The sequence below is a fragment of the Sycon ciliatum genome, chromosome 12 (genome assembly GCF_964019385.1).
Source record: "Sycon ciliatum chromosome 12, ocSycCili1.1, whole genome shotgun sequence".
Taxonomy (NCBI): domain Eukaryota; kingdom Metazoa; phylum Porifera; class Calcarea; order Leucosolenida; family Sycettidae; genus Sycon; species Sycon ciliatum.
In genome coordinates, this window is record NC_088654.1 from 12,489,447 (window position 1) to 12,514,431 (window position 24,985).

Sequence of the window (24,985 nt, forward strand, 5' to 3'; positions counted from 1 at the left end):
TGTGCGGTAGTGGGTATAGTCAGACCTCGCTTATCCGGTCCTCTTTTATCCGGATCCCTTACCATCCGGAAGAAAATTGATGGTTACAATTTACAGCATACGTGATGCATCCAACATAACCGGTGTTTGGTTATCCGGATATTTTTGTGGGAAACGGATGTGTGCGGTTAAGCAAGGTCTGACTGTACAATGGAAACACTACACCGGGTGATTCGACTATTCGCCTTCGCCGGACCACGTAGAAATGGTATCCACAGTTGCACACTCGTGGTAGCTTATGCTCTCCGCAAGTTGAAGACGAGGGCAGGATAATTATTGGTCTTGCTACTTGAAAAAGGTTTACAACAGGAAAAGCGCAGGGCTGCTGCAGTGGCGAAGCGCTGAAAAACGGCGAAAAGCGAACAAGTGCGCTATACGAGTGCATGTGCATGACGGTGCGCATACATGTCCGCACGCGTATGCGCACACACGCGAACATGCACAGTGAATAGACACGTGAGAATGCACATGAACGCACGCATGTGAACACACACACATGTGAACACACACATGAACACATGCATGTGAACACACACATGCACACACTCATGCATGCACGTGCGCACACATGCACGGACACATGACCCCCCCCCCCCCCCCCACACACACACACAAGCTCAATGTCATTGCGAATGGCTACGGTCAAATGGCTAAGATATAAATACTATCATATTATTGTCTTCATACAGCCTCTATGACGCTGTACACGTCTCTGAAAAGGTCGAAAGCAATAAGATAGTATTAAAGCACAGACGTGCCGACGAAATATAGGAAAATAATGGTGGTTCTTGCCCGCAGCAGGGAAAGAGAATGCGAAGTTGCATAAAAAAAAGATTTTGAAAAGATGTTCCAGCGGCGAAGGGTTAGCGCTGGGATGATAAAATCTGGAGTGAAGGAGGCGGTCGAATAGGGACCGCAAATGGTCGCATTGGAAAACACGAAGAAGATAGAGAGCAGAGCGGAGATGTGATACGAATGCGTGGCGATCCACAAGGATCGGTTTCTCTTCCGTCCAATCACAGCATGCGCAGTCTGGCACACATCGGTGATAGCCTTGCTTTTAAACCCTATGGACAAAACGCAAAGAAGCAAACAGGTTATGTCATGCTGAGAAAGAATGCCAACAGGACTGTTATAACCAGGGAGTCGTAAAATACCGGTATTTTACGACTCCCTGGTTAAAACTGCATGGTGATATAGTAGTAGTAGTAGTATTTATTATTTTACTAGGGCAATCCCCACAGACTGTGAGTCTTTTTACAGGGTACCATATTGACGTATACATTGCGCAAAATCATTCCATCAAGAGGTGCATTAATCCAGAATACAGTGCTGTACAGTCGGGTGCCGAAGGTTGCTGTGCTGAAGCACGATCAGGCCAGAATCTCACCAAGCACAGGATACCGATCAGGGAGTAGTAGTATCAAGGGTACATAACCCCCCAGAGTGTGCAACGCCTGATCCAGCTCTGCATAGGGTCTTGGTCGAGCGGAATCGGATCTTCTGATGTCATGCATACACTCCACACCAGCGCAAGGCCGGTCTCGAGGCGGGGCACCGTTGTTTTGATTCGAGAGTCCCCGCGCCTCCCCCGGGTTTCCCTCAGATGTGTACGGTATTATGACGCAAAGATCCGACTACGCTCGACCAAGACCCTATGCAGAGCTGGATGAGGCGTTGCACACTCTGGGCGGTTTTGTATCCTTGCTGCTACTACTCCCTGATATCGAGAATACATAACCCCAAGAGTGTGCAACTGCCTGCACAACCTCTATGCAGTGCTGAGACGGCAAAACTTCACATCACGTGTCATGGTTCAAAAGGTTACACTGGCAAACAGTGCAAAGTGATCACAAGAGAGTTGTACCCAAAGCAGGGTTGCGTACAACCCTGTGTCAATCATGCACAGAGTGCAAATATTAATGTGTACGGGTTCATCACGTGATGTGAAGTTCTGCCGTCGCAGACCCCATATGGCCATAGGTGGAGTTGCACACTCTTGGGGGTTATGTACTCTTGCTGATACCAAGAGTGCATAACCCCCCAGAGTGTGCAACTCCACTATGGGTGCTGTCCCGACAGAATTTCAAGTTGACGTCATTTTGATGATGCAATGCGCACTGTACACGGATTACCAGACGAATCCGGAACCTGTGGTTGACCGAAGCAGATCGATCCTGTACAAATTATTGCAAAGAAAAACGTGTGATGCGTTGACACCCGTACACATGTTGTAAATCACTGGTGCAAGGAGCATTGCGTCATAAATAATGACGTCAACTTGAAATTCTGTCGGGACAGCAGGGTATGTGGGAGTTGCACACTCTGGGGGGTTATGTACTCTTGCTGATACCAATGTACTGTAAATATACTAATTTTCGGCAGCTATTTAATTTCGGCTATATTCGGCACCGACCCAAAACGCCTAAATTAAAACGCCGATGAAATTTTTCACAGCATCTGTCGCACTATACCATGCCCTCTACCCCACGCCGAAAATAAATCGCCGCCGAAATGTCAAAAATCGTGAAGTGCCGAAATTTTGCAGCGCCGAAATCTTGTATATTTACAGTATACACGGTGAGTTAACTGTGCATAAACTGTAGTTCAGGAAAATAAGAATGGTCTACAGTAGGCTAGGAGGCTGACCCCCACCCAGGTCCCCCCCCCCCACCCAGGTCCCCCCCACCCAGGTACTAGTAGCTCAACTGTGCATAGACTGTAGTACATGAAGATAAGACCGGTCTACAGTAGGCTACGAGGCTGATAAGTCTCACAAACAAAAAGACGTCCAACAGCTCTATAGCCCCGTAGGCCGCATCCTTGTTACCCCCACTCTGAGCAAGTGAGTTTCCATCATGCGCTGTCGCGGACATGGAAGTCCGGTCGCACGTCTAGCGGCCCCAGGGCGCTGGCCATGCAGCCGTGGATAAGCGGTACACATATTAACCACGATAGCAGTGACATGCATTTTATGTGCTGCAGCTCGCTAGCGCTGGTCGCAAAGGATCAACATGATTAGACTGTGCTCTGCACGCAGTGTGCTGTACGCGCTGAGGGCGCCGGCCCCGGTCCGACTGGATTTCCATGTCCACGACAGTAGTACAGTTGCGCTCGGTGAAATCCGACCCAAAGTGCAACACTGACGCCCTGTATCCGCTCCGATCACATCACTGTACTTGTCCATGTGTACGTCCAGCCGTGTTTGTCCATGTGTACGTCCAGCCGTGTTTGTCCATGTGTACGTCCAGCCGTGTTTGTCCATGTGTACGTCCAGCCGTGTTTGTCCATGTGTACGTCCAGCCGTGTTTGTCCATGTGTACGTCCAGCCGTGTTTGTCCATGTGTACTTGGTCCGCCGTGTTTGTCCATGTGTACTTGGTCCGCCCAGTTACAATTGGCGCTTATCTTCACACTTCTCTCAGGAAGGAAATACGAATATTTGAAGCAAGCCACCATTACAAAGCACTATATACATTATTATTTACATGTCAGTAAGCAACTCAGTCGAAAATTCAAGCAAGTTACACATCCCCCTCGCCACTATCGTCGCTGGAGGAAGAGCTCAAAACGTTCGATCCGGACAGCTGCTGCACGTTTTATAGCTTGTTCCACTTCTCCTCGTCTCGAATCACGCTCAAAGGCAGTGCGTGCCTGTCACCTTGCCGATCAGAAGCTGAGTGAGACTTCCCGCATGTTGGCTGTAAGTGTTATCTCCGTTCGTCGCAACAATGCGACTTTGTTTGAGACAAAAAGCCAACGCCATATCAGTGTCCTTTTTTTCAAATCGCCTCTTGCACTTGTCGTACTTGCTGATCAGCACCCACGCGAGCCGCTGGTGCTTGTACATGCAGCGCAGTGATAGCTTCCGCTTGATGTAGCACTGCCACTGGTCACCTGTACCTGTGCGTTCGCTGCACCAGGCTCTTCGGCTAGTTTCCTGAAAGTGCTTTGCACGAGTGTTTCCCTCAGGACTTGGTGTTTTCTTTGATTAGCTCCTTTGCCCTGTCTTCTGTGAGCTTCAAAGTGTGTCCGCCGGATTGGTCTCACTTACTGGAGATGTCGACATGAGCTGCAGTTTCTTCGTCAGCGATTTGCTGGTGATAGCCCTTCACTAGGCGCTGTGCTGTGCAAGCACTCAAATTCAAGCTCGCGAAGCGTTTTTCCCAGCTTTCTATACCTCCCCGTCTATAAAGACACAAACGAACCGATCGCAACTTCTGTGATGGTTTGTGCCGCCGTGTAGTCGGATGCAATGGTCAATGATTATGTTCGGATGGTGAATCGGTGGTTCTATGCCGTGTGACACAGGCAGAACACCGAAAAACCAAGTGAGAAGATAAGCGCCAATTTTAACTTGGCGGACCAAGTACGTCCAGCCGTGTTTGTCCATGTGTACGTCCAGCCGTGTTTGTCCATGTGTACGTCCAGCCGTATTCGTGCCACTTCTCAATGCGTTAAGAGCCGTGCAACCTGTTGTTTGTATTTGTATTTGTGGATTCTCCACAGGCCGCAGCCTAAATCGAGGGAGTCTCCGTCAGCAGCGTATGAAGAAGAAGAAGATGAGGAGATAAATAAAACTTGAGGTCGCCAGATGTGCAGTCTTGATCGGATTTCATCGGCAGCAGCTGTACTCTGCATGAAAGTGACCACGCTGCTACTCACGTTAATCTCATGTACATGCTTGTCGAGCAACGGGGGCCTATGTAGTTTTGCTTGCAGATGCAGTTCCCGTCCTTGTCCGCTGATCCCATATCGCAGAGTTCTAAGACACACACACACACACACACACACACATATATGCAAACACACACGCATGCACATACACATGCACACACACATACAAGCCCACATGCACATGCACACGCACACACGCACACACACACACACACACACACACACACACACACACACACACACACACACACACACACACACACACGCATGCACATACACATGCACACCCGTATGCGCACACACATACAAGCCCACACGCACATGCACACGCACACACAAACGCACACACACACACACACACACACACACACACACACACACACACACACACACATTCGCAGATTGATATTCGGCCTCGTTCAAAACCGATTCAGACCAAATCAGGAGGCACAAAAGTGACAAAACCCTTGTCTACTTTGGAGAGAGAGAAAGAGAGAGAGAGAGAGAGAGAGAGAGAGAGAGAGAGAGAGAGAGAGAGAGAGAGAGAGAGAGAGAGAGAGAGAGAGAGGGTGAGAGAGAGAGTGAGTGAGTGAGAGAGAGAGAGAGTCTACTAGAGAATGAATGAATGGAATCTCCCTCTCATGGGAGTGAACTTACTTCCACAGAGAATGCGGTATGTGCCTTTCAGGTTGCCCCAGCGGAAGCTCAGTCTGCCGTGATCGCCTAAGACCACCGACTGCCTTGTATTCATCACGTACTGGTCCCAGTTGCGCACCGGGAACTGAATCTTCGTGAAGGAGGCATTGAGAGCATGAAAGTTGCGAGCCAGTTCCCAGTCAAAGAGCAAGTCGAGGCCGAGGTAGTTGCAGGACTGCTTGGCACGCTCATAGTCCACTGTGTGCCACTTGTAGAGGGAAGCGATCACACCCTTGCTGGTAGTCTGGACCTTGTATTGCACTGTATGAAGAACATACATGCATACACATGCACACACACGCAAATGCACATGCACACACACACACACATGCACACACACCACACACATGTACACATGCACAAACACACACACACACGTACACGTGCACAAACACACACACACGTACACATGCACAACACACACACACACGCGCGCATGCACGCACACACACACACACACACACACACACACGCACATACGTGCAACATGGGAGACGAACAGCCGTACCGGAAGCATGAAGGCATTGTGCACATCAGTACCTGGGTTCATTTCAGTCCCCTTGCCATCTCCCTTTCTCCCCTCTCCCCTTCTAAGTTCTGTTCGTGAGAGAAGGCACCGCTTGCTAGTCTTCCCTGAATGACTAGAAAACTACAAGCACAACTACACCAGCGGCAACAACAACAACAACAACAACAACAACAACAACAACAACAACAGCAGCAACAACAACAACAACAACAACAACAACAACAACAACAACAACAACAACAACAACAACAACAACAACAACAACATAATTACACTTTGGTGGCAGCCAGTCATGGCATGCAACAACAACAGGGTCGGCGGAAGCTGTTGTTGATTGGTGACACCACACCCTAGCCGTTCAGGCTTTGTCCATGATATGGAGGGTATACACATGATATGGAGGGTGTTATGTTTGAATCCATAGGCTGTCTGTACACGATCTGTGCGCAATACGCTACTCTGTGCGTACTGCACATAATACATGCTGGCACTGTACGCTGTTGTCAACTGCTTTTTTTTTTTTCTTCTTCTTCTTCTTCTTCTTTTTTTTTTTTGCCATGTGTACATTATTCTGTAGTGCTTGAAGTAAAGTGCGTACCCTGCCAGCGACCGGTGGCCTGTACACCAGTTATGTCAGTTATTGGTTTCCTGATTTCTAATACTCTAATTTCAGAAATTTTAGGTGCTCAATATTTTCGGTATGAGGGCAAAGGGCCTGGTTCGGTGAACATAAATTTTACGTACAGAGAAGCAGTTCACTATTGAACTATGTGTGTTAGCAAGAGTACATAACCCAAGAGTGTGCAACTGCCTGCACAACCTCTATGCTGTGCTGCGACGGCAGAACTTCACATCACGTGACATGGTTCAAAAGGTTATGCTGGCAAACAGTGCAAAGTGACCACAAGAGAGTTGTACCCAAAGCTGGGCTGCGTACAACCCAGTATCTATCATGCACTAGAGTGCACGGGTTCATCACGTGATGTGAAGTTCTGCCGTCGCAGACCCCATAGCTGGAGTTGCACACTCTTGGGGTTAGGCCACACTTTGTTTTTTCTATGTTTCTCGTCGGCAAATTTTAACAAAAGGTATGCGGGCGGGCGGAAAAAAAACAAAAGCCAAGGAAAAAACAAGAACAATTTCTTCTGAAAACTGTATAGACTTTACATGTATATGCATTTGCGTGATTCATACAAGACACTGCCATGTATACAGTACTACATTGTACAATCATGTACATGGTATATACAGAAGCCTTGCTTGGTAGTTTAACATGTTTTTCGATTTTGACAGCATGTTGCAAGGCGAGGACGCGTAGTGCTCCTGACTACAACCATAACCCGGTCGGAAGACCGGGACTCTGCCAACCGGGTTATGGTTGTAGTCAGGAGCACTACGCGTCCTCGCCTTGTAACATGCTGTCAAAATCGAAAAATCATGTACATGTAGTCCCATACATGATTGCACTACATTATCACATCAGCCCTCGAATATCAGGCAAACTGCAACAATGAGAGTATAAAGTAATACTAATAGTTGATGAATACGAGATGGCGAAGAGAACATAATATTTATCTGCTATCGCATCAACAAACGCTTTCCCACTCGTCATTTTTGGTTTTGTTACTTCAACGTTCTTGTGTCCGCTTATCAAACTCTTGTCCCCACGCTGCTCATCTTTTCCTCGCCATGCGTCTGTTGCTTGGATTTTCTGCCCACGACATCATCCCACAGACGCCAGTTGCCACGGAATTCGTCCAACTTACGGTATTCCTTGGACCCGCGAGGCTCAGGCAGTGAACGACTGAAAGCTTCGTCATGGCAGCCTTCATTGCAGAGAACGGACGGGGAGCGCTCCTTTGCTGCTGTGTGGTGCAAACGTTTACGGTTTTGATTGACGCATCTAGCAGCTGCAGCATGTGCAGCGTACATACATGTACGTAGTATGAACCTTTTTTTTTCTTCCGAAAATTCTGAAAACCTACGCGGGCGATGACGAGAAACATAGGAAAAACAAAGTGTGGCCTTATGTACTCTTGGTGTTAGCAAGAGTACATAACCCCCCCCCCCAGAGTGTGCAACTCCACTATGGGTGCTGTCCCGACAGAATTTCAAGTTGACGTCATTTTGATGATGCAATGCGCACTGTACACGGATTATCAGACGAATCCGGAACCTGTGGTTGACCGAAGCCGATCGATCCTGTACAAATTATTGCAAAGAAAAACGTGTGATGCGTTGACACCCGTACACATGTTGTAAATCACTGGTGCAAGGAGCATTGCGTCATAAATAATGACGTCAACTTGAAATTCTGTCGGGACAGCAGGGTATGTGGGAGTTGCACACTCTGGGGGGGGGGGGGGGGGGGGGTATGTACTCTTGGTGTTAGTGTTTGTTCGGTGTATTGGAATTTTAGGTATGAAACAGATCCACTGAAAGTACCGAAAATAAAAGTACACCGAAAATTTGTGAAATTACAGTATTTCCTTGTCGTTCTGAAGTATAGATGTAATAAATTGAGCTCTTGCTCATGTAGTTCTCTGCAAGTCGATCTTATTCTGGCAAATATAACACTGGTGACGGAGATAGTTTTTTTGTAACCCGCAATGGCAGAACGCCCCGAGTACCCCGGTTCTAATTCTACGAGGTGAGTTGCTATTTCTGGACATTGTACATTTCTGGACATTTCGAGTAAAATAATTTTTCGTCGCGTGTAGAGTCAAGTCAGTCAGGTTGATGAAGTTTTTTCTTGTTGTAGTTGACAGCTGGGCTGTTGTAGTTTCTCCTCGTGTCGGTGCCTTGTTGATAGCCTTTTCTTGGGAGGCATTTCAACGAGTTTTGTGGTACTATGTCGCATGAGAATTTTGAATTTTGAGTAAAATAAGAAGTAGTGGACGAATCGTTGGCTTCCCCATGTGCACTCCACTTCAGACGCTGTATAGTCTTGGACCTGTTGGCTGGAAGTGTGAAGAGGCCAACTGCAGTCCATCAATCGAAAAAATAACAAAAATGGTGCAGTATAGGATGCCTATTGACGCTATTTTACTTTCATGTCCAGAATTCCATACACTGAAATTTAGGCCAAAAAATTGGCCTGTCGAAAACATCCTGCTATAAAGTCTCTGGGATCACAGCATGAGCAATTGTCACATATTTGGAACGATGAAGGATTAGGCCATACAATAGATACAAAAAGATATGAAAAATGTAAAACACACAGCCAGTGGGCCTCTATTTTATTTTCATGTCCAGAAATTGCTATTCACCTCGTACTGACCCTACTCGATCCAGAAACGAGAGAGCTTGGAACCTCAGGGCCCTACGCTATGCTTTTTTGCCTAGCTCATCAAGCATGTTATTAGATCTGATGGAACTTTCTCTTTGGCCCCAACTTCGTTGCGGTCTTATAGTGTTTTACGTCGACCATGACGGCTACAAAGCCCAACCATACCACAATGAACTGATCGGCTACATCACTGCAAACGATACTCCATCGGGAGAAGGTAAAATGTCGCTATATTCGATCTGTCACTAAACCCGATCTTCACATTTAGTATGCAATATGCAATTATGTATATCAAAATGACAGAAATGTATTGTAGATATACATGTACATGACGTGGATAACAGACGTGTACATGTATGTACATGCGTCTAGCATGCATTGTTCAAGGTAAAGTCATCCCGCACCGCTGCACTGCGGCTACAACGTGCAATGGGAAGAGTACCCCGGAGGTCCGGGCACGTGGCACTAGCCACCATACCATGTTGCAGGCATGCCAGTCTGCCTGATACAAGAGGAAAGTCGTTATATCCGATGTATTTTCACTGCTTTTCAGGTCTTCGGGCACCAAAAAAGTGTCAGTAAATTCGATCTGACGTTATTTTCGAGGTCGTTATACCCGATCTATAATGTACAGAAAGGACTTGCGAAACGACTTGGGCAACAGAATTGTGTCGCTGAACTCGATTTGTCGTTAAACCCAAGGTCGTTATATCCAATCTCCACTGTACTCATTCTCTTGATGGTACGGTACAGATACGGGATAGCGCCAGGCGTGACACAAACAAACAAAAAAACGCCAAATTAAAGCTGTGTGGACCCTTGCTAGCGCCAGACGTTACTGAAGTAACGTCTACTGCATAGCTACGGGAATAAATGCATTACAATTACTCGGAGCCAAAAAATATAAACTCGTTTCCATGTGATTTCTTCTATTTTAATTACAATTACAGCAACGATATATGTCACTCACCTGAGCAGGCCGGGTAGGCAAGCTTTGAATTGTCAGCGGTGAAGATCAACTGATCCGAGCCGTCCGCATTGAACTGGTACATACTGCTTTTGTCTAGGAGCTGGAACTCCGTCCAGACGGTGATGGATGGGGCCTGCCTTGCCTTGACGACCTTCTGCAGCATTGCCTTGACGCAGGACGTCACTCCGTACACCTCGTCGTCAAAGTAGTTCCAGTCGAACAGCTCCAGGCCGCGGCTGCGGCAGAAGGTCAGCGAGTCGTCGCGGTTCATCTCGACGTCACTGGCGCCGGTCGCTCCGGGGCCGAACATCCAGATCGACTTGCCCTCGATGAACTTTTCCTCGCACACGGCCACGGAGTCTGGGCACGAGGGCACAGCACGCACAAGGTCAACTACCGTAATACTCGTCAGTATACTGTATAGCAGGAAAATTTCGGACGGAATTTATTTTCCTACAATTTCGTACATGGCCTCTTTTGGTCTGAAATAAATTCTGTACTAAATTGTGTTCATGTGAAATTCTGTGCACTATATATACTATAGTATACATGCGCACTCCTTGCGAACACGTGCATTTAGCATGCAGCACTGTGCGAAAATAAAATCCGTACGAAAGGCTGAAGTTCAGCTTTGTCCGAAAATATTTCCGTCCGAAAATGTCCTGCTGTGCAGTAACCTGCATGTACGGCCAAGGGACTTCGGAATCAGAACCGTGTTTTGCGGGCTTTAAGTCGACCTCTTTCTGACCTTGTACTGAAAAGAGTGCTGCTGCTGGTGAGATGGAGGTTGGCCAGTGAGTGCATGTGGTGGGGATGGAAGTACTTGTCCGATCATATGAAAGAATAGCGTAGCACATAATTATACTCATACACAGCCACACACACAGCCACATGCACAGACACACATGCATACACACAAACACACAGACACAGACACACAGACACACACAAACACACACACACACACACATACACAAACACACACAGACATACATACACACACACACACACACACACACACATACACAGACACACACAGAGTTCCTACCTTCGTCAGTACGCAGATCACATGTAGAGCCTCCCCAGCCACTGTTGCATACACACCGGTCCTCCTCCAAAAGACCATTTACTCCACAATTCTCTGTGAGCACACGCACACGCACACACACACACACGTGCACGCATATGCATGCACACACACACACAATTGAACACACACGCGTTCACACACACACATACGTGCACACATGCACGCACATGCACGCACATGCACACACACACACACACACACACACGCACACACACACACGCACACATACACACACACACACACAATGAAATACTATGACGTGCATGTACATGTAACACAAAATACCAAAAACGCACGGGATAAGCGTAACATACTAAGCCGTTCCTTCCTACTACGCCGTTCCTTCTGAGCATACTCCAATGGACCAGATGGATTTCGATGGCCAGTTTTATCATTCTCACAAGTTATTGGGAGGGGAAATCCCCTACCAGGGAGAGGAGGAGCATGCCAATCAACATTGCCCAAACTCTCTACAGTGTAGCAATTCATATCAGGTAGTAGTAGTAAAGTGCTGGCATTTTACTACTCCCTGATTCATAAAGGAAAATATCAAAGTTCGCTGCTGCTAACACTGGGCCTCGAGCTTTCCGCCGACTGGCAGAGTTTGAAAAGAATTTGCTGGCAAGGGGGAGAGAGCTGAACGTTAGCCCCAAAACATGGGATGTTGCCCCAAAACATGGGATGTTGCCGCAAAACATGGGATGTTGCCGCAAAACATGGGATGTTGCCGCAAAACATGGGATGTTGCCGCAAAACATGGGATGTTGCCGCACTATGCAGGCGGGTATGTCTACAACATACACACCCACGCACACCCACCCACCCACGCACACCCACCCACGCACACACACACACACACACACACCCACGCACACACACCCACGCACACACGCACACACACCCACCCACGCACACCCACACACACACCCGAGCACACCCACACACACACACCCACTGCACCCGCCCACTGCACAGCCACCCACGCCCCCCCCCCCCACACACACCCATGCACACGCACACACACTCATACACACGCATGCACCCCCCCCCCCCCCCCACACACTTGTACTTGTTGCTCACTGCCAAAACTGGACACACACACACACCCACGCCCACACATACACACACGAACACCCACCCACACACCCACACACACACACACACGGCGTTAATATCACTTAACAGTATGGGCCAAGGCACAGTTGCAATGACAATGCGGCAAACACGATTGACGGCACTCACTCTGGCAGATGAAGCGTCGTGGAGTGTCCCCAACCGGACTAGACACCACACTTCCATCGGGGGTGTACGTAATGCTCGTATAAGCTGAACCGGCGACGCTGTACAAGCCCTTGGGAAACTGCAACACAAAGACGTACGGGGCAGGCTGTGCCATTGCAAACTCTCCAGTTATCCGCTCGTAGCCTAGGAGACCGCAAGCGAGATTGGCTTCCTCTGCCTTCAGAAGATATGGAGACTGGAGATAGGAATAGATGCTATTCTTGCTCCTTGTCTCAAGCCAAATGCCTGCACCACACACGGCAGTAATCAGATAGAGAAATTCCTTTTATGAGTAGTTCAGCGTGAATTTGATTTTGAATTGGCATGTGTGTGTGTGTGTGTGTGTGTGTGTGTGTGTGTGTATGTATGTGTGTGTGTGTGTGTGTGTGTGTGTGCGCGTGTGTGTGTGTGCGCGTGTGTGTGTGTGTGTGCGTGTGTGCGTGTGTGTGTGTGAAAAAGACCAAAAAGTAGGGATTTGCTGGCCAGAAAAAGCCACTTCATAGCTGTGTGGTGTAGACTAGGCTGAATAGTGGCGGTCAATTCTCTCTCTCTCTCTCTCTCTCTCTCTCTCTCTCTCTCTCTCTCTCTCTCTCTCTCTCTCTCTCTCTCTCTCTCTCTCTCTCTCTCTCTCTCTCTCTCTCTCTCTCTCTCTCTCTCCGCCATTCCTCTCGCCCCCCTCTCCCATGGTGCTTGCTGTGTACGCCGATCCCGAGACCCTTGGTCGGGGGAGTCCACTGCATCTCACCAGCGCAGCTCATGTAGCGCCTACACACCCATTGTTGTCTTTTTTGTTTCGTCTTCGTTTTGTCTCCCCTTCTTCCGTAGGTATGTGCAATGTCATAAAAAAAAAAAAAATTCTTCAGCCTTGCAATCCCAGCACAAGCTGCTATGGCTTCTAGTGCTGTAGCATCGCTATCATCGCCTCTGCCGATGGGCGTCCAATGGTCCGATGGCGTGTGTGTGTGTGTGTGTGTGTGTGTGTGTGTGTGCGGGTATGTATTTTTGTGTGTGTGTGTGTGTGTGTGTGTGTGTGTGTGTGTGCGTGCGTGTGCGTGTGCGTGCGTGCGCACGCACGTGTGTGTGTGTGTGCGTGTGTGGTGTGTGGTGTGTGGTGTGTGGTGTGTGTGTGTGTGGTGTGTGTGTGCGTGCGAGCGTGTGTATGGTTGTGTGCGCGTGCATGCGAGCGTGTGTATGGTTGTGTGCGTGTGCGTGTGTGTGCGTGCGCACGCGCGCGCGTGTGTGTGTGTGTGCGTGCGCACGCGCGTGTGTGTGTGTGTGCGTGCGAGCGTGTGTATGGTTGTGTGCGCGTGCATGCGAGCGTGTGTATGGTTGTGTGCGTGTGCGTGTGTGTGCGTGCGCACGCGCGCGCGCGCGTGTGTGTGTGTGGTGTGTGGTGTGTGGTGTGTGGTGTGTGGTGTGTGGTGTGTGTGTGTGTGTGTGTGTGTGCGTGCGAGCGTGTGTATGGTTGTGTGCGTGTGCGTGCGAGCGTGTATATGTGTGCGCACGCTTATGCGTGAGTACGTGAGTGCGGGTGTGCGGGTACGTGTACACGCATCTGCATGTGGAGTGGAGTAATTGGTCAAAAGTGATGGTAGCATGGACATGTTGTATAGACTTGGTTATAGCTCTATCCAGTATCCACACCGAGTAGAACACATGCTTCTCTAAGACCATACTGTAATTTCACAAAATTTAATGTTCGGTGTAATTTTATTTTCGGTACTTTCGGTGATTATGTTTCACACGTAAAATTTCAATACACCAAACAAACACTAACACAAATAATCCGATAGGGAACTGCTTCTCTGTACTTGAAATTTCTGTTCACCTAACCTGGCCGTTTGCCCTCATACCGAACATATTGAGCACCTACAATATCCGAAATTAGAGTATTTAAAAATTTGACGATCTCCGGATTTTAAGCTGCCCAAAACGGCAAATGACTGCACATGTAGTGCATCTTGAAAGTTTTTAGACGAATTATCTAAGTTTGTTTTAAAATCGTTCGCACAAAATATCCCCTTGATAACAACACCAATGACAAAAGCTCGCAAAAGACCACGGCTGAAAATGTGTTGCCTGGCGACTGGCCTATTAACCGTAAAAGTCTAGAGCAACAACGTACGATCAACTCCACTTATAACGAACTCGTATAGTGTATTATAATATAGCAAGCGAGTGTTCATGCCCTCTCTGGACCCGTACAAAATCGAGCCTTTTTCAGCGAACAGGTTTCGGTTATAACGAATCATTATTATCTTGCAGGGCCGCACGTAAAGTATGTGGAACCATAATTATTGTAATGGCCTGCATGTCGGTCAGGGACATGTAGCTCAGTATGGTGTGAGTGCAGTTCGGCTACAAAGCACTTCACCTACAGTACAACTTTGCGTATAACGACACTCGGCGGGGCATCAGAAATGTGTCCTTATTCGCGAAGCGTCCTTACACCCGAAGTCGCATTATACGTGCCACAGTTAGATGGGACTTTGCTCTGGGGACGGAAATTTTGTCGTTACTCGCGAATTGTCATTATATCCACAGTCGTTATTAGCGAAGTTGACTGTAGATGTATAGAGAACTATCTCCCCCGCACAATTGTATTCAGCACTAGTGTACCAGGGATAAATACCAAAACTCTGCCAACTTTTCTGCCGGCATTACCCGCCTAGGGCTAGCGGATGTCCCATAGTGCGTTTCAAAAAAATAGACTCGTGATTTCAAAAAACCGTTAGGCCAGCATCTACAACTATACCACATAAAATCTGTGATCACTTTGTGCATACAAATTTCGAAATTGGCCGCGTTTGCTATCCGATCGCTTATTTAATCTATGTAATTGGGGGAAGGACCCGAGCAATATTCCGAGAAAAATTATCAAAAAAATTAAAAATTATCAAAAAGCTCCAACTAAATTTGAAATATTTCAAAAAAACCACGCATCTATATTTTTGAAATGGACTGTAGTCCGCAAAAGGCCTACCGCACTCACCCACGTACAAGTGCATGCCTTTACAGTCTGTATCGGCTATAGCGTACCCTTTTGATTTCCGTGATTTATCACTATAACCGATGCATCACTAGTATTATGCGATCCGATCGATTTTTTTCCAGCGACACATGAAAGGCAAGGAAATACTTCCAGCATGGCGTTTTGACAAATGAGCATGCCGCATAGTTGACAGTGCCCGCATTTCCATAAAAAATTCTGTTTTGTACATGTACATGTGTCACTATCAAAATACGCAACGTGAAGAAAGTAAAAAAATAGGGCCTTTGATATTATTGCAACATGTATTTTAAAGTTATCACTATAGCCGATAACAATATAGTGTGTTATGCATGTTTTGATTCTATGTTGCCATCATAATATCCGATATATCATTACATCCGATAATATTGGTTATAGTGATATTTATACTGGATAAAATACGTTTTGCTTTTGATATTTCGTACGAATATCACTGTAGCCGATATATTCTTATATCCGGTCACTCTATAGCCGATATATTATTATTATTAAAAGCATGTCCGCGTAGGTGGCGGGGGTGCCACTTTCGCTTATGCCATTCAGGATTGATGTCTGAAGAGTAATACGATACAATGAAATGACCGAAGTCCCCCGCCGATACAGACTGTATATGTGTATAATGCGTTTTTTTTTCCATTTCGCCAGGAAACAAAATTAATGTTCCGGGTACAAGGGCATGTCTTTCAATACGAGTATTCAAGTCTTCAAAATACACTCTTGAGTCTAGTGTTTTTTTGTCATGCCTTTATATGTGGAGGTACCCTTGTTTTCGAATATGAGTGCGTGCCATTTTAGGCGCTTGAATGCGGTAATGCTACGGGCAACTTACGTACGCCTACGGCTTCACCTTCATCATTGGTTTCACCTACCTGAGCAGACGACGAAATGCTCCTCGACCGGGTTAATGTCCACCTCCCGAAGCGAGGTGGGCGCATGGGGCGGCTTGTTCTTTTGCAGGATGGTGCGCTTGTCGGGCGTTGCGTCGTCCTTGGTCCAGAAAGTCATTGTGCTTTGAATGTGCGGCAGCGACAACAGAGCGCTCTCCAGCATCACGTCGACACACTCGTTGTATCCATGGTAACGGAACAGATCCAAGTCCAGCACCGAAAATCCGCGGGAGCTGCACAGGCGCTCCGCCTGGCTGTACGTGTGCGTGTGCGCGGACCCCTGGCAGCTCAGGTCGGCGTTCGCCGTGCCCCACAGGCACTGGGCTCCCGGCAGAAAGAACCATGTGGATCTAATGTTGCCCGTGCCATAGCAGTTTGCTGTGAATCCTGCACTCGCAAACGGGCATACAGACACACCGGCAAATCGTAAGAAAGAGAAGAAAAATGCACGAAGAGGCACACACACAGTCACATACGCTTCCACTTCCACCTGCCCATCGCTGCAGCGATGATATCGAACAAGCTACGTGTATGTTAGACATAGCAACTTGTGCTGGGGTTATGCACATTTGGAAGCTGATAACATTATAAAGGAGTCGTCCGTAGTTGTCGAAAAATTAAAAAAATCCGTCCTCAAGCATAAAGACGGTGGGTGGTCAAGAGCGCTGGCGGAATTTAATTTTTCGATTTCTCGTATAATATTATTTAAAAAAAACGTCAGTGACTTTCATAGAGTTGAGGAGTTGTTGCACTGACTGTATGGTGTATACACGGTGTGCTGTTGTACAGTGCAGGATCGATTGTCGCAAACACCAGTATGATCTACTGAATTTACTTCTTTTTGTACTCTATATTCTAATGTATCTTCTACCTCTTCTCCCCCACGCACATACTTTCTCATTTTCCATGCTTACTTAGGAGACTCCCTTCGATAGGCATCTATTTGCCTCTGGAGAATCCGTGAAATAAAAATCAAGAAAAAATGTGCATGTATGTGTAGTTATAGGCCGTGCAGGGCCGCCAGTAGACCTACTACGTGAACTTAGGGGTCGTCCGTAATTATCGATCTTTTTCACGAAGAGAAAAAGTTTCGGATATGGGTGGGTGGGTTGAGGAGAGTTTCGTTTTGAAAATTGTTGATAACTGAAAATGTCAATCAATTTTAGCTGTCAAGTCAAAAATTTTCACGGAATGAAAAGTTTAGTTATGACCCTCCCCACCCACCCCCTTCAACGAAAAATATATTATATTTTTCGTTGAAGGGGGTGGGTGGGGGAGGGTCATAACTAGGGGTGAAACAATTATACCGAATATTCGAATACTCGTTTGGAGTTTTCAAATATAATCGTACTCGGAATAAATCAGAGTACTCGCTCATATATGGTACATGCATTTACCACAGAAGTATGCAGTTTCAGGGCAGCAGTCAGCAGATATTGATGTGCAGACTGTGTGGTGAACATTTGTACACGAGTAGAGAGAGCCCAAATGACCCACCAACCAATACACCTGAGAAAAGGACTGCCAATCGGTTCAATCAGGGTTGTACCGTGGATTTTTAAGGCCGTTGGTGTGCGATTTTTAGGATATCAAGAATACTCGAATACTCGAATATTCGATCGGAGAAAATCAGAGTACTCGAACTCGGGATCTTAGTGTCAACTTTCACCCCTAGTCATAACTAAACTTTTTCATTCCGTGAAAATTATCGATAATGCCGGATGGCCCCTTGGCTACTACAGTCCATTTCAAAACTATAGACGCGTACCTAGGCAAAAACCGTTATGCCAGCATCTATGCCACATAACATCTGTGATCACTTTGTGCATAATTTTTTCCAAATTGGGCGCCTGCTATCCAATCGTGTAGAAACTATATGAGAGTAGCTGTGGAGCGGACCTGAGCAATATTCCGAAAACTATTCTCAAAAGGTTCCAGCCAAATTTGAAATATTTCAAAAACACTGCGCGTCTATATATGGACTGTAGTACTAGTAGTTGACACACTGTGCAGTCAGTGAGGGGTGAGGTGTTCTTATTTTCCCGCAGGGCATTGGGAAAATCAAAAAATGAATGGTAAAAATGGTGGTGGGTGGGTCACAGTGGGTGGGTCAGAGACAATGTTGCACCAGAACGGATTTTTTTTATTTTCGATAATTACGGACGACCCTAATCGGTATATTATTATCCGCCAACCCTATAGCTGATGTATCTAACTGTACACCATTGAACAGCTCCCAAGGTTGATGAATTGACTGCCACTAATTTTACCCTGATCTACACCACACCGCTGATTGAAGTGGCTGCCACCCACCCACACACACACACACATTAGCGCACACACACACACACACATGCACGCATGCGTGCACACACACACACACACACACAAAATGTGCAGACACACACACACACACACGCCACAGACACACACAATATAATATATACACACATAATATACACACATAATACACACACAGACACAGACACAGACACACACAGACCTCAGACCTCAGACATGCCCAGAAAGCGATGATAGCGAACAGCTATGTTAGACATAGCAACTTGTGCTGGGATTACACCATTCAACAGCTTGCAAGGCTGATGAATTGACCGCCACACACAGACACACACACACACATTCACACACATGTGCGCACACATTCACACACATGCATACACAAACTCACACACACACACACACTCACACAGACACACACACACACTCACACAGACACACACACATACCCCCCCCCCCCACACACATGCAAATGAAGATCAGAGAAAATACTCAATGACTAGCCCTAACTAACTGCCACCATCACACAGACCCAAACTTACTTGGATCGCGTATATATGGAGGTTGGCCCCAGCCATGCGTTTCCATGGCAGCAAAGAGTAGGGCAATGGAGGCCAGCAACAGAGGATGGCAGAATTTGATGATCATCTACAAAAAAGGAAACAGAAAGAAAAATTGGTGTAATCCATTTTATGCACTATGAACAGGCCTTCCCCGGGAAATGTTTTAGGAAAATTGGGCTCATACCAATACATACCGTATTTCCACAAATAGTAGGCCGGTCTACTATTTTTTCAACCTCGTCCTAACCCGGCCTTATAATCGGGGACGGTCTTGTATTCAAGGACGGTCTTTTATTCTTTCAACCCAGTTTGACCCCGGTCTTCTATTTTTCGCCACACAGTTTTACCCCCATTCTTCCATTTTCTTCTACACAGTTTGAGCACGGTCTTCTACTTTTACCCACAGTTTGAGCACGGTCTTCTATTTTTAACAAACGTTTGAGACTCATTTAGTAGGCCCGGTCTTCTAATCGGAGACGGTCTTTTATTTTTTCAATCGCCCCCTGCCCCGGTGTTGTATACGAGGACGGCGTTGTATACGAGGACGGCGTTGTAAACGAGGACGGCGTTGTATACGAGGACGGAGTTGTATACGAGGACGGCCTTTTATTTGCGGAAACACGGTAGGTACAGATTAGTCGTGCGTCCAAAAACGTTGCTTCCAAGGGGTTAGCCCGGGACGTTCTTTTTTCAGCAATCGGGCCGCGGCGTTGTTCTTTCAGCAATCGGGCCGCGGCGTTGTTCTTTCAGCAATCGGGCCGCGGCGTTGTTCTTTCAGCAATCGGGCCGCGGCGTTGTTCTTGCACATGTTTAGAAACAAGTAATGAGTATCACATATATCCAAATAAGGGGTCATCCGTAAATGCCGATATTTATTTAGAAACGAAAACTAGTCGTTTCTCTTCAACCCCCCTCCCCCTCCCCCAGAAACGAACTCATACAAGCGATGCATAGTATCGATGTTTTTTTTCGTTTTTTTTTCTGGACGTACCCACACACACGAACTGTGCATCGATATTTTTCGAGAAACAAACAGGTGCTCAACCCCCTCCCCCCCCCCCCCTAAGCGACTAGTTTTCGTTTCTAAATAATATATTTTAGTATTTATGGATGGCCCCTAAGCTGCCCAGAAAACCATCCCCACCGCTCATAGCTTTAGGCTGCGGCGTTCTTTAGGCTGGACGTTCTTGTGCTCCACGATCTTCGGCGCACGACTCTACTGAAGCAGTCACCTCTTGCTGGGGGTGCAAGATTATTTTCAGAATTTGCCACATTTTTCGTGATTCCACCAGCTCTATGAATCTGCCCTGAATAATGCAGACAAATTCCGAGAATTATTGGTATAATAATGCGGCAAGCATACTAAAATAGGTCATTAGGTGGCAATTATGCTATCTGTTCTTGATACATTTTTAGCGAGCATTCTCTTGCACATTATGATCATGATAAAACTTCACTACAGGTGGAATCCTGATAATTCGAATATGGCTTAATTCGAACATACCGCTTAATTCGAAGTTTTTCCAAGGACAGATTTCTATCAATACGAGTCCCACATAATAATTTCTGATAATTAGAACATCGAACTGGATCTGTCCGTTAATTCGAAGTCCCACAGATTCCACTTACATAGAAAATGTGTGCGATTTGTGCTGATAATTCGAAGTTAGCAAAGTGTAATTCGAAGTTCACTGTACATTGTACTGGTCAGTTTAGTTTGCATGACCAGGCTGTGCCGGTCAGTTCAGTATCCGCGAAATCTGTGTCTAAGGTTCATAGCGCAACTCTGCGTGACCATGAGAGCATTTTGACATACATATTGTGTTGTGGGTTCATGTTTGGATAATTAGAATGTCTGGATAATTAGAAGTTTTTTCCTGGCATTTTGAGGTTCGAATTATCCGGATTCCACCTGTATAACCAGTACCAGCACCGTCAGGCGCTGCATCTGCCGCTGGGGTTTATCTGGTGTTAGCGGCCATCGTTAGTTCCCTTCGAGAATGGACACAATAATTTACTTCACTCCTTACAGCACCAGCTGCATTTTAAATATATCATGATGGAATGGGTTTTTTTGATTTGGAACAAACGCAGCTAACAAATTGATAAAGAAAGTAGTTTTCGAATCGCAATTAACAGTACGTATATCAATAAAACCGTTCTGTGACATGTCAATTCTGCTGGTACTGCGATTCTAGCGATTCTGAGATTATTGTGTCCTCACCTTCTTTTCAAAAGAAAATGGTGACGAACAATGAATTTTGAAAATTAATGATAATTATGATGACAGTACTTCGAATCAGTTTTCGTACAACTCTCATCAGGAAGTTAGTACTGTAAATATACAAATTTTCGGCAGCTATTTAATTTCGGCTATATTCGGCACCGACCCAAAACGCCTAAATTAAAACGCCGATGAAATTTTTCACAGCATCTGTCGCAATACCATGCCCTCTACCCCACGCCGAAAATAAATCGCCGCCGAAATGTCAAAAATCGTGAAGTGCCGAAATTTTGCAGCGCCGAAATTTTGTATATTTACAGTATATCTCAATTAATTTTACTACTAAGTCTGTCTCATGACCCTACGGCACAAAGCGCTGTGTCTACGTCCACGTGAGCAGTTTTTGATTGGTTGCCATGATGATCCATGTACGGGGTGAAAACGCGAGCAAAGGAAACGGGAAACGTAGACGTGGTAGGGAGGGGGGGGGGGGGGGTATACAACCATTTTGAACTAAACCGGGTGAACGTGTGTATCTCTCCCAGTCTTTTCCCCAGCAACCTTGTACGTGCATTTCAATTTTCATTTTTTTTTCTCCAAACGGTGACCGTGTGTACTGGTCAAGACCTGTGACTGTGTTATGACCCAACCACCCGTTTCGGATTTTCACACCCTAGACTTAGATGTAAATGTGAGTCAGAGAACGTGGTGTGATGACGGCCTAAACAAAAACGCTGTTGATATCGATCTTAAAGATCTTGTCTCCTACTAAAGACCTCCGTGACTAGCAACCAGCCTGGTACTACAGGCCACTTTGCCAGGCACGGATGGTCTCACATTCATGGTTGTGCGGCGCAAACCTCTAACTAAGGACCACCTGCCACGAAAGACCGCTTTTTCTGGCCCCAAAGGGTGGTCGTTAGTCACAGGTTTTTACTGTAGTATCGTAGTATCTCCATTTCAAGCCCTGGGCTTATATTTTTCAACCAATCACGACCCTGGGCTTATATTGGCGACTGGGCTTCTAATAGAGACTGCGTTTGTAATTTTTCAACCATCGGGTACAAGTATTTTTTTCTTATACTTTGAAGCACCAGTAGCACAACATTTCCCACCAGGTACCGCGAATGCAGTTTTGCACTTTCTGGTACACTTTCTTTGTGCATTTTTTATCTCGGGGATCAGATAACATGTGTGTTTGTGACACTGTGGACGTCAGCCATGCATGGACATGATCCACACAGTTCTCCAATATAAGCCCTGCGCCCGTAATTATTGGAGACTGCGCTTGTATATTTTCGAAACCCTCTTGGAGTGCGCTTAAAGTAGAGACTGGGCTTCTACAAGAGACTGCGCTTGTAATGGAGACAATACAGTATATACTAGCTCTTGATCATAAGTCCCTTCACATTACTAGATGCAAACAGCTTATAACCAAGAAGGGGTAATGGTTTTAAAGATACATTAACATTAATTTTTATAGAGAAGTTTCCATGACAAGTACAAGAATCTGGCCGCGGGGAAGCCTGAAAACCCACCCAATCTTTCAGGCAGGGTGCGTACCCTTGACTTGTACACCTTTGCTGCATTTAATGTACTTTCACCAGGCATTCATACACATGTACCAGCGTTGTATGACCCCTGCTTTCGAGCATACACGTCGGCAACCCCGGAAGGTCAAAGGTTGCCTGTATGTTGCATTTAAAATGTGGATTGAATACAGGCTTGGGGAAATGTTGTCTTTTTCAAGTTTTTTTTGTAATAATTATGACTTACTAAAAACTGTGGGGTGCAAGAGCTATCATAGATATGAGTGTTAATTCCAAAGAGGGGAAGGTATCGAGTTTAAGGTGATCATATACTGGATGTTTGTTGTCCGAAGTCTGCAGAGGGCCTAAGCAACAATCATGATTGAGTAGGCCGCACCACTTAAGTTCAACACACAACCCAGTTGACCCCATCCCATGAGCACCGGCGATACTATCATCTAAGGCCAGGGCGACGCCCCTGTCTAAGGGTTAGTAAGGTGCTGCACAGCACAACATAGTCGGCGTTGGGGCTTCATCGGGGAGTACAGTCAACTTCGCTAATAACGACTGCGGATATAACGACAATTCGCGAATAACGACCGAATTTCCATGCCCAGAGCAAAGTCCCATCTAACTGTATACATTTAACTTCGGATATAACGACTATCTGAATAACGACAATTCGCGTATAGCGACATGCTTTTAGTGCCCCGTGGTCATATTCACTGCTTGAATAACGACTTTCTGGGCTTTTGACAGCTATTTCAAGTACCTGTCAGTCAAGTACATGTACCTGTCATGCAGAAGTACAGAACCTATGGTGATAAAAGGCACACATGCAAGAAAATGCAGCCAAGGGGGGGGGGGGGCTTTTTTTCCTTTTATAATGTTGGCTTCAAAATTGTTGGATTTACCAGCACACCTATATTATGTATACAATGTACATGTAGTTGTACATGATTGTACAGTAATCATCATACATGTACATGTACATGTACATGTACATGTCTCTGGCCCTGTAGATGGCTCAAAAAGGCATATTTTTCAATTCATTTCCTTGCATATTGAATTTTTAGTTCCTTGCAACTGCAATATGAAAATAAAGTACACATTGACATAGAGCAAGACAAGAGCTTGATTTTGATATGCATATCATACTATACAAAATATGGGTTCACATACATTCAAATGGGACTTCGGTTATAAGGACACTTCGCGAATAAGGACACTTTTCTGATGCCCCGCCGAATGTCGTTATTGGCGAAGTTGACTGTACTGTGGAGTTTCCACAGATGTACATGCCGCTCTAAAGAAGATCCAGTGAACACATGCAGGGCGTCACTGAAAAGTTCTCACCTTGAATTTCAGTTCTCGCCACTCAGAACGCTCCGAAGATAGTGTCGTACCCGTCTGGGTGGCCAAGACAATGATCGATACTCAGCAATGGGGAAACTAACTTTCGTTAATTTTACTAAACGAGAAAGAGGATGAGTGGAGATATCCTTCTCGGAAGGTTCCTGTTGATTGTAAGCGACTCTGGCTCGAGCTCTTCGACTTATCCTTAATTCCTGAACATTGTCACCCCCATTGCTGGACAAATGCAAAGCGACTTTCGCACTGCAACGCGCACAGTTTTTGCTAGTACCATGCACAGCGGTACAATACAATCCGGCACAGGAACGGTTCGTACACACCATTTTTTACCCGCGGCCGCACCGATCAATCTCTGACATGACCCCACCAATGCTCGCATTCTGCAACATGTAGCAAACTGAGAGTTGTACACTGCAGTGCATGTACGAGAAACTTTGACCAGACAGACTGTGCAGTTCAGATTGTGGACTCTGGTTGCAGAACTGATTGTTTTTCTTTTTCGATCCTCC

At 46.3% G+C, this 24,985-nt stretch overlaps 1 protein-coding gene across 1 annotated transcript; it reads right to left on the reverse strand.

Annotated features, from left to right (window-relative positions):
- Positions 1-688: 688 nt before the first annotated feature.
- Positions 689-24,667, reverse strand: LOC135828277 (uncharacterized). The gene is made up of 9 exons (XM_065340727.1): positions 24,459-24,667; positions 19,329-19,434; positions 16,471-16,875; positions 12,532-12,816; positions 11,248-11,340; positions 10,200-10,559; positions 5,373-5,672; positions 4,704-4,803; positions 689-1,106 (listed from the first exon to the last, which is right to left on the reverse strand). Exons 2-9 carry the CDS (start codon positions 19,432-19,434, stop codon positions 1,100-1,102), a joined length of 1,656 nt encoding a protein of 551 aa, XP_065196799.1. The 5' UTR covers positions 24,459-24,667; the 3' UTR covers positions 689-1,099.
- Between the last annotated feature and the right edge of the window lie 318 nt (positions 24,668-24,985).